This window comes from Poromitra crassiceps (assembly GCF_964638095.1).
Source record: "Poromitra crassiceps genome assembly, chromosome: 4".
NCBI lineage: Eukaryota > Metazoa > Chordata > Actinopteri > Beryciformes > Melamphaidae > Poromitra > Poromitra crassiceps.
In genome coordinates, this window is record NC_139626.1 from 62,210,511 (window position 1) to 62,222,068 (window position 11,558).

At 43.2% G+C, this 11,558-nt stretch overlaps 1 protein-coding gene across 1 annotated transcript in view; it reads left to right on the forward strand.

Moving 5' to 3' along the window:
* Positions 1-1,736, forward strand: part of LOC310775893 (uncharacterized protein) — a gene marked incomplete at its 5' end in the record, with an annotated part of 65,166 nt that extends 63,430 nt beyond the window's left edge. The window contains one exon of the mRNA XM_083636017.1: positions 858-1,736. Within this exon, the coding sequence (XP_083492143.1) occupies positions 858-1,034 (177 nt within the window). The 3' untranslated portion in view covers positions 1,035-1,736. The remainder of the gene's footprint in view (positions 1-857) is intronic.
* Positions 1,737-11,558: the final 9,822 nt, after the last annotated feature.

Consider the following 11,558-nt stretch of genomic DNA (forward strand, 5'->3'; position numbering starts at 1 on the left):
TAGACTGGTTTTTACCAAGATTGAGCCTAAATCTGTGAAGGTTATTTGTGAAGGTTATACAAATTCAAGCTAGCATGACATGGTTGTTAGCAATGGAGGCCTTAGGTCTTCTCGTTTCATATGATATCAGCATCTTCACACACACTCGGACTTGGACTCTTTGATCCCTCACACACTACCATAGTTGGTAAACAGAGACTTTATTATGACCTTCTCTACCATCGTTGGTACTTTTTAATGTTTGTTTTTAATTTAGTTTTTAAATTAGAGTAGGCTATTTTTTATTTATTTATGCTGTTTTTAAAAAGCTCTTTAGCATGTGCAACAATTTCCCTAAAGCACTTTATTTTTAATTTACTACCTTTATTGTTGGTTGTCAGTACTTCTCTTGAAATGCACTATTTGTGGGCTAGATGCAATCGTCATTTCGTTTCTGCCGTACCTTGTGTATTGCTTTAATGACAATAAAGCTGAACTTGAACTTGAACTTCACTTCTTTTCAGGGGGGATTTCACTGGCCACTAGCTAGAAGCGTCCCTGTTGACAGACAACTCCTTCAGCCAATCAGCGTCGCCAAATCAAATCCAAATCCACTCGGAAGAAGGGCAGAAACGTACTGGTGCATACTCTTGTTCTTGTACCATTGTCAACTACGAGGCAGGTCCCTGATTGGTCCGTGCACTTAGTCATTTCTGGACATCGCTGGGGGCGGGGCTGCAGGCCAGACTGATCTGCAGAACGAAACAGGATGTGATGTCAGGCTAGTAGGATACATGCAAGATGGAGGACTGTTTCCATGGCTACCATGCTGTCCTGCCTTGTTGTCACCTTGCTGAACTTCACATTGTTTGTTGCAGAGTGTGAACTCTGCTGCAGCCTCCAGTTCCCAGCCAGACCCCACCTACCAGAGCCTCATTCCAGCCACCATGGACCAGGACCAAATATACGATACTCTGGATTCAGACCCCACCTACCAGAACCTCAGTCCAGCCACCATGGACCAGGACCAAACACACTCTACTCTCACAGACTAGAGAGTAGCAGAGTGCTGAGATGCCAGAGTAGCTGCATTAGATGAAACAAGACAATTATTTTGTATTTGTATAAAATGTTGTGGTCTTATTTCCTGTTGAAACAGGATGTTGAGTGGGTTATTATGGACACCACGTCTCCGTCTAGGTAAGACCCACCCTACTCTTCCTCTGAACGCCCTACTCTGCCTCTGATTGGCTTACCCTGATATTCTTACCCTAATCCCAACCAATCACCACTCCTCATGCCTAAACCCAACCGATCACCACTCCTCATTCCTAAACCCAACCAATCAGAGGCAGGGTCTTTGTTTGAGTCGTTGAAAACAAGATAAATGGTAGGCCTAGCAGAGACGTTAAAGTCGTTGAAAACAAGGTAAATAGTAACTGGATGAGAAGAGATTACGGAAATGGCTTCAGACACAGTCTGAATACACATCATGGGAACTGATTGTACAAACACATTTCATGCAATTTCAATGATTAGATTAGGAGATGCAGTTTTGTGACCTTTGTAGCGCCCCATATGGGTTGATTTTAAACCTGCAATAAGCCATATCAGACCTTATAAGTAATCCTGAAACTAACAGTTCCCCAGCCCCATAAATGTTGTAAAATTCGTCAGAAATAGCTCCTCAACAGATACAAAACCATGAGTAGGCTATATATGTAAGGAACTAAATAAGACAGCAGCTAATCAGGAACAAGTCCATAATGTAGATCGCACACTCCAAAGATGATGACCAAAATTTGTCAAAAAGACTTGATTTATTGAGAACAACGCATTTCGCAGACGTGCTTCATCAGGTTCGAACCTGATGAAGCACGTTGGTTCCTTGGTCGTTAGTTCCTTGGATTTATCTTGCTGTGACCTGCACCTCCCTTTGGATGTGCACCAGTAACTTTCTTATAGGCTATATATGTGTTTGATGTACATACAAAGAACTGCCACTATCAGATTTGTGAAACAAGCATTTAAAAAGAAAACACGATTTCCTTAAGTAGACAAAGTTTTGTTGTGTGGATTGTGCCAATGGTCGTTGAGTTATGGATGGTTTTGTATTAGGCCACGCCCATGAGGAAGCTCATGTTGGCTCATGTCGGCCATATTGTTTATGTTGCTGGAAAATGATTACAAAGAGTTTCTCAAGGCCCTCTGGCTATGTACTTGATGTTGAGAGGTAAAAACCTTAAAAAGCTTTCAGGGAAAACATATTTTAAATAATTCAAATTAGGGGGAAAAAACACTTGGCTTGAACCACTAGTTAGTGAACAACATCAATGTATTGTATATATATAAATATGTTTCATAAACAGCCACATAGCTTCATGTGTTTTGCTCATCAACGCAGGTCAGCTCAGGAGAATGTGTCTCTATTCAAAACCTGAGTTTGATTCAAGTGGAGTAATTAAAGTGTTCATAGATGCTAAATACAGCTGTAATACTTAGTATTTTTATTAACACTTAATTCATTTTCATTTATAAGCCATTCACAAGCAGTCAGTTAATGATGATATATGAAAATATACAGACGTTGTATTTTAGGTAGAACTGATTATTTACTCATGTTTTATAAATGATTTGTTGTTGTACATAAACTATAAATATTAATAAATACATAGCTACTCATTTATGAACTGGCACTTAAGGTAACAACTTATCCCAGCCTATTAAGGATGAATAAAACCATGTAGTGGGTCTCAACTGGTGGGTCTGGACCCAAAAGTCAGTCGCGGGGCCGTTTTGAGTGGGTCATGGATGTATGCATGAAAAAAAGTTCTTCTACTCCTTGCTGAGGCCGGCGTTCACGGCCAACATTGCTGTCTTTCAGAGGCTGTAGAAGGCTCATTTTTAAAGGCAGATATGCTATCCTCTGAAACTAGAAGGCCTAAGGCATCCATTGGTACCAAACATGTCATGCTAGCTGTGAGCATCACCGGTTTAAATGTGTTTAAAAAGCATATAGGCTAAGTGTAAAAAAAAATCTGAAATTTGGGTCGTGACTTAATGACTAAGGAAAAATGCAGGTCATGAGTCTAGAGCAGTTGAGAACCACTGATCTATATGAACATCAGCTCAAGGGACTATATTGGCTAATCAGGAATGATCGATTAAGTATCCACCAATATGGCTACACATCAGCTCAAGTATCAGGGGATTATGGTTTATTCTAAATATGGGGTCGGTTGCACAAAGCACCTGAAGTTAAGATTTTCCTTAGAGTCCGAGTTAAGGTGTCCATAAAATAAGATTAGTTGCACAAAACCCCCTTATATTGTCTCCATAAGGTTACACATTTGAAGGAAAATGTAAGCACAAGATTTAAGGGGGTTTTGTGCAGCCAATTTTATTTTCTGGACACCTTAACTCGGACTCTGGAAAATCTTAACTTAAGGTGCTTTGTGCAACCAGCCCCAGGGACTTGCTAGAGCTGATGTTCATGTAGGCTAGATGGTTTCTCTGTTACCTTCTATGCCGAGATGATATAATGATCTCATTGCTATTTTCTATGAAGTGTGATATTTTCTTTGAAGTGTGATATTTTCTTTGAAGTGTGATATTTTCTATTATCTATTAAAACATGTTTATTTTTATAGCTTGTATTGATTGTGCCCCCCTACGCAGGTGGGGATGATTTGTGTAAATATAAAAGAGTGTTTGTATGATGCTCTGATGAAGGCACTCTGCCGAAATATGTTGTTGTATGCTGATAGCTTGAATAAAAAAAATAAAAAAATGTGCATCTGAACAAAAAGTCTTGCATCTGTTTTTTGTTGGCGCTAACCCATCCATTGCATTGGGTGTGTTTTTTCTATGCAAAGTACCCTGTTGTATCAAAGTGACAAGGATAATATATTTTTATGAAACTCTGCAGGCCTCCTACCTTTCTGTCTGTAATGCCGCCTCGCAGCATTAATTGATTCATGGACATAAAATGTGGATTTCTGCAGTCAGAAACAGCCTCTTAAACATTTTTGTGACATTATTATTAGAATTTTCACAATTCACAACTGTCTTTTTAGTACCAACCTCTAGGGGCTGTAGAATTTTAGCTCCAATAATACCATCATACAGTAGCTTCTGGTACTGATGCAGTCAGGGATGTGTCGGTTGGCAGGCTGCAGACTCAGACAGACACACCTTAAAGCAGCTACGAGCAACTTTTTCGATTGTTATTAAACAGTATAAATTTAATATCAATGCATCACATCTTACCTCTAATAGTAGACAAGACCAACGCAGAGTAGTCTCGCTTGAAGCCCGAGTGAATCGGCCAGTGTTAGTCTGTCTGTGGCCAGGGAAGATCAGGAAGTGAAATGAAACGGTTTGCAGTAGCCACTTCGGCCATGACCACAAAATAACTTCCAAAAAACCTGTTAGAATATAACGAGAGATGTTCGCGAGAGTATGCGTGGCGTTCACATTGTTTATGCTATGTTGCTAGGCAGCGCAAACAGGTGAAGGCAGGCAGCTGCGTTTCACTTCCGGGTTTCACTTCCGCGTTTATCCGGTCCGGCGGTAAGGAGAGAGAGAGAGAGAGCCCCCTGTTGACGCGAGTTTAGACAGACATAGACTTAATAATCATCTAAGGGAGCAATCTCCGATTCACACGGCTTTGGTCTCAGCTACTATTATAGGTAAGATGTGATGCATCAATATTGTAATTATACTGTTTAATAACAATCGAAAAAGTTGCTCGTAGCTGCTTTAAAAAACACACAAAAAACTCAATGTACTTTGACATAAAAAGTGATGAAAATAGGTTCGAGGTTGAAAAATACCAAAATTCTCCTTTAACTTTCAAACAACCTCTGTCCGCAGAGCCGCACGCACCTCATCCTCATGTGGGATAAAACATTATAGCCTAACTACCTAACTAACCTACCTACGTACCTAGAGGCACACTACATCACAATAGGAATATGACTTTCCTAAAGACAAACTATTTGGAGGACCAAAAAAAGAAAGAAAAAAGAGTAAAACTATTTTTATGCATATTACACTAACTGCTATCCAGCTCAGGAACAACAGGGACACATACCAGTATTGTGCATACAGTTTGCTATTCATGGTACAATGGATCCTGATAGACTACAGATGATGTATCAAAAATTATATCTCAATACAAACATGTGACAATCTGTATTGTGTCAGGAGGAACATGAATGCTGACATCAGCTCCATGTTATTGTGATGTCATAATCACTAATGACACTCTTGACCAGCAGTTTCACAAGCTCTCTATCCAAATGATCCAACTTATTATTGTCACTTTGTATTGACATTTTTAAATTGTTGTTTACATTCCAGCAGCCAATGACATCGCTACAAAGATTTATGGTTCACAAATCAACAGAACTTCTGTTTGTTACATTGTGCAGCCCATTATGGCATATTGACTCATATTGTGAGATAAGCAGATACCCTGTGATAGACTAGGCTATAACAGAAGCAATGCTCTGCAGCCTCTCTGCACACAGCAGCTGTCTGTGATAGACTAGGCTATAACAGAAGCAATGCTCTGCAGCCTCCCTTCACACAGCAGCTGTCTGTGATAGACTAGGCTATAACAGAAGCAATGCTCTGCAGCCTCCCTGCACACAGCAGCTGTCTGTGACAGACTAGGCTATAACAGAAGCAATGCTCTGCAGCCTCTCTGCACACAGCAGCTGTCTGTGATAGACTAGGCTATAACAGAAGCAATGCTCTGCAGCCTCTCTGCACACAGCAGCTGTCTGTGATAGACTAGGCTATAACAGAAGCAATGCTCTGCAGCCTCTCTGCACACAGCAGCTGTCTGTGATAGACTAGGCTATAACAGAAGCAATGCTCTGCAGCCTCCCTTCACACAGCAGCTGTCTGTGACAGACTAGACTATAACAGAAGCAATGCTCTGCACCCTCCCTGCACACAGCAGCTGTCTGTGATAGACTAGGCTATAACAGAAGCAATGCTCTGCAGCCTCCCTTCACACAGCAGCTGTCTGTGACAGACTAGACTATAACAGAAGCAATGCTCTGCACCCTCCCTGCACACAGCAGCTGTCTGTGATAGACTAGTCTATAACAGAAGCAATGCTCTGCAGCCTCCCTGCACACAGCAGCTGTCTGTGATAGACTAGGCTATAACAGAAGCAATGCTCTGCAGCCTCCCTGCACACAGTCTGTGCTAACCTCTTTTAACTTCCTCGTCTCCACTGGCCCACCTGTTTCCTGCCTTTCTTTCTGCAGAAACAGGAAGTTGTGACTTTGAGGGAATGCTCTCACTGCTCTGCAAATCACATAAAAGCTGAAATAATAAAAGACACTGTAGAGACAGACAAATCACCACAAGGAGGCACTACAGTCCCAAGAAAGGATCCGTACTTCACCTCGCTCTTCTTTGGTACGTTTTTTGGAGCTCTCCTTGGTTCTCTGTGAATCTTGATTCCCAGCAGGGAGCAGTATCCTCCCCTGTTATTACCAACATACCCAGCAGGGGGCAGTATCCTCCCCTATTATTACCAACATACCCAGCAGGGAGCAGTATCCTCCCCTGTTATTACCAACATACCCAGCAGGGAGAAGTATCCTCACCTGTTATTACCAACATACCCAGCAGGGGGCAGTATCCTCCCCTGTTATTACCAACATACCCAGCAGGGGGCCGTATCCTCCCCTGTTATTACCAACATACCCAGCAGGGGGCAGTATCCTCCCCTGTTATTACCAACATACCCAGCAGGGGGCAGTATCCTCCCCTGTTATTACCAACATACCCAGCAGGGAGCAGTATCCTCCCCTGTTATTACCAACATACCCAGCAGGGAGCATACCCAGCAGGGAGCAGTATCCTCCCGTGTTATTACCAACATACCCAGCAGGGGGCAGTATCCTCCCGTGTTATTACTAACATACCCAGCAGGGAGCAGTATCCTCCCCTGTTATTACCAACATACCCAGCAGGGAGCAGTATCCTCCCCTGTTATTACCAACATACCCAGCAGGGAGCAGTATCCTCCCGTGTTATTACCAACATACCCAGCAGGGGGCCGTATCCTCCCCTGTTATTACCAACATACCCAGCAGGGGGCAGTATCCTCCCCTGTTATTACCAACATACCCAGCAGGGGGCAGTATCCTCCCCTGTTATTACCAACATACCCAGCAGGGGGCAGTATCCTCCCCTGTTATTACCAACATACCCAGCAGGGGGCAGTATCCTCCCCTGTTATTACCAACATACCCAGCAGGGAGCAGTATCCTCCCCTGTTATTACCAACATACCCAGCAGGGGGCAGTATCCTCCCCTGTTATTACCAACATACCCAGCAGGGAGCAGTATCCTCCCCTGTTATTACCAACATACCCAGCAGGGAGCAGTATCCTCCCCTGTTATTACCAACATACCCAACAGGGGGCAGTATCCTCCCCTGTTATTACCAACATACCAAGCAGGGAGCAGTATCCTCCCCTGTTATTACCAACATACCCAGCAGGGAGCAGTATCCTCCCCTGTTATTAACAACATACCCAGCAGGGGGCAGTATCCTCCCCTGTTATTACCAACATACCCAGCAGGGAGCATACCCAGCAGGGAGCAGTATCCTCCCGTGTTATTACCAACATACCCAGCAGGGGGCAGTATCCTCCCATGTTATTACTAACATACCCAGCAGGGAGCAGTATCCTCCCCTGTTATTACCAACATACCCAGCAGGGAGCAGTATCCTCCCCTGTTATTACCAACATACCCAGCAGGGGGCCGTATCCTCCCGTGTTATTACCAACATACCCAGCAGGGGGCCGTATCCTCCCCTGTTATTACCAACATACCCAGCAGGGGGCAGTATCCTCCCCTGTTATTACCAACATACCCAGCAGGGGGCAGTATCCTCCCCTGTTATTACCAACATACCCAGCAGGGGGCAGTATCCTCCCCTGTTATTACCAACATACCCAGCAGGGGGCAGTATCCTCCCCTGTTATTACCAACATACCCAGCAGGGAGCAGTATCCTCCCCTGTTATTACCAACATACCCAGCAGGGGGCAGTATCCTCCCCTGTTATTACCAACATACCCAGCAGGGAGCAGTATCCTCCCCTGTTATTACCAACATACCCAGCAGGGGGCCGTATCCTGCCCTGTTATTACCAACATACCCAGCATGGGGCAGTATCCTCCCCTGTTATTACCAACATACCCAGCAGGGGGCAGTATCCTCCCCTGTTATTACCAACATACCCAGCAGGGGGCAGTATCCTCCCCTGTTATTACAAACATACCAAGCAGGGGGCAGTATCCTCCCCTGTTATTACCAACATACCCAGCAGGGAGCAGTATCCTCCCCTGTTATTACCAACATACCCAGTAGGGAGCAGTATCCTCCCCTGTTATTACCAACATACCCAGCAGGGAGCAGTATCCTCCCCTGTTATTACCAACATACCCAGCAGGGAGCAGTATCCTCCCCTGTTATTACCAACATACCCAACAGGGGGCAGTATCCTCCCTTGTTATTACCAACATACCCTGCAGGGGGCAGTATCCTCCCCTGTTATTACCAACATACCCAACAGGGGGCAGTATCCTCCCCGAAACGCGTCGTTTGCTGATTAAATCTCAGTTAAATCCTGACTTCAGTGTGCGGTGGTACCTTCTTTTGTTTTATGCCTTGTACCTGCAACCTACCAGCACCTGATCTTTCCACTGGCTGTGCGTGGGGACTCTCCTTTCTCTTCATATATATATATATATTCGATTTTGTTAAAATCGTTTACATGTAGAAATTCCATTATTTTTTTCATCTGGCCACAAGGGGGTGCACAAACGTCTGAGAGGGGAGAGGAGTATAGGGTATGACCTGTGCAAATCTGCAGCGCTTACTTCGACACATGGTCATTTTAACTGTTAGAATCGCTATTGTAGGCCAAGGGGCTCGTAGCTCGTAGCTCGTAGCTCCATTTGTGAAGCCAATCCAGAGGTTTTGAATCTTTTGACGGGCCTGCAGGGGGCGACTCCACTGGCTGCAAAAAGAAGTCCAATTACATAGAAATGAATGGGAAAAGGACCATAAATCTCACTTGATTTATGACCTCAGTAAACACTTTCCTAATGAGTTTTATGGTCTCAATCGCCAGTTTCAAGTCTCATTTTGTTAATAATCGTCCCATTTCAAGCAAAATAGTAATAGTAAAAAAAAAAGTAAATAGTAAAAGGGCGGCTGTAGCTCAGGAGGTAGAGCGGGTCGTCCACTAATCGCTTTGGATAAAAGAGGTCGGTGGTTCGATTCCCGCCTCCTTGCACCCTGCGTGGTAGCCTGCCGCCATCGGTGTATGAATGGGTGAATGTACCTACTGACTGTAAAGTGATTTGGATAAAAGCGCTATATAAATGCAGGCCATTTACCATTTAGTAAAAAGTAGACTATGTATTGGGGTGTGATTGAGAGATCGCCTGTCCAGTGATCGCGCAGATCGCCAATCACGCACGAATAGCAGGAATCACGCACGAATAGCAGGAATCACGCACGAACAGCAGGAATCACGCACGAGTAACAGGTGCTGCGGGTCTCGTCCAAATTTACGTCACTTCCGGCTCCACATAACCAAGATGGCGACAGTGACAATGCTAGCCTCGAGGCTTCAAAACGCGAGTCCAAAAACCAATGGGTGACATGACGCCGACGGTAGCTACGCCCATATATTCATAGGGTCTATGTGGTAGGCCCTTCCGTCAGCAGCTCTGTTCATGCAGAACACAGCAACACCAGGCGTTTACAAATCACTTTCTTTATTTAAATCAGCAGTTGGCAGTTATGCTATAAACAAACAAGAGAAACATAAAATGGACGACCAAAAATAAGATCCAGCTAGAATAACTGTACTTGGCACTGGATGACCATTTTGTGAAAAGGAATGAGAAAAGTATGTATAGGCTATATATATATATATATATATATATATATATATATATATATATATATATATATATATATATATATATATATGTGTCAGGCTCAAGTGCCTCCGATATACATGAGAACCAAGCGGAAACCACAAATACCAGCTTTGATGTGGTCTCCGTTTACTGACACCAGATTCTTCTTATTAATACTACAAATATTATTTCAGTTTCCCCACAAATCACTGTCCCCTGATATCCCAAAGCCACACATTCATCTTCAGTGAATACCGCAGCAGCCATGATGCTGTTGAACACAGGGAATGATGCAATAAAACAAAAGCAGCCAATAAGACGAAGGATTACAAATAACAGTCCCTCACAGAAAAGGCAAAACCTGGTCTCCACTGAAACCAAAAGCACTGATTAGGAAAATTTAAAATAACAGACAAGAAAGAAAGAAAGAAAGAAAGAAAGGAAGAAAAAGAAAGAAAGAAGCAGCTAATGATCCTTACTGGACCTGAACCCACGGCACATTGACGCAAGTGGAATGACAAGTTGTGTTGTCTTCTCCATGGAGAAACATTGGAGTCCTTGGCTGTCTTCATCACAAAGACATCCAACGCCAGCTCCTTAAACGCTCTCCAACACCTTTAAACTCTAACTCAAAACACACAACACAAAACAAGACAGATGAATCAAGATAGTGCTCCAGGTTCTGTCCATGTGTTTGACTTCAGATGAATCTAGATAATCCTCTAGGTTCTGTCCATGTGTTTAACTTCAGATGAATCTAGATAATCCTCCAGGTTCTGTCCATGTGTTTAACTTCAAATGAATCTAGACAGTCCTCCAGGTTCTGTCCATGTGTTTGACTTCAGATGAATCTAGATAATCCTCCAGGTTCTGTCCATGTGTTTGACTTCAGATGAATCTAGATAATCCTCCAGGTTCTGTCCATGTGTTTGACTTCAGATGAATCTAGATAATCCTCCAGGTTCTGTCCATGTGTTTAACTTCAGATGAATCTAGATAATCCTCCAGGTTCTGTCCATGTGTTTAACTTCAGATGAATCTAGACAGTCCTCCAGGTTCTGTCCATGTGTTTAACTTCAAATGAATCTAGACAGTCCTCCAGGTTCTGTCCATGTGTTTAACTTCAGATGAATCTAGATAATCCTCCAGGTTCTGTCCATGTGTTTAACTTCAGATGAATCTAGATAATCCTCCAGGTTCTGTCCATGTGTTTGACTTCAGATGAATCTAGATAATCCTCCAGGTTCTGTCCATGTGTTTGACTTCAGATGAATCTAGATAATCCTCCAGGTTCTGTCCATGTGTTTGACTTCAGATGAATCTAGATAATCCTCCAGGTTCTGTCCATGTGTTTGACTTCAGATTAATCTAGATAATCCTCCAGGTTCTGTCCATGTGTTTGACTTCAGATGAATCCAGATAATCCTCCAGGTTCTGTCCATGTGTTTAACTTCAGATGAATCTAGATAATCCTCCAGGTTCTGTCCATGTGTTTGACTTCAGATGAATCTAGATAATCCTCCAGGTTCTGTCCATGTGTTTGACTTCAGATGAATCTAGATAATCCTCCAGGTTCTGTCCATGTGTTTGACTTCAGATGAATCTA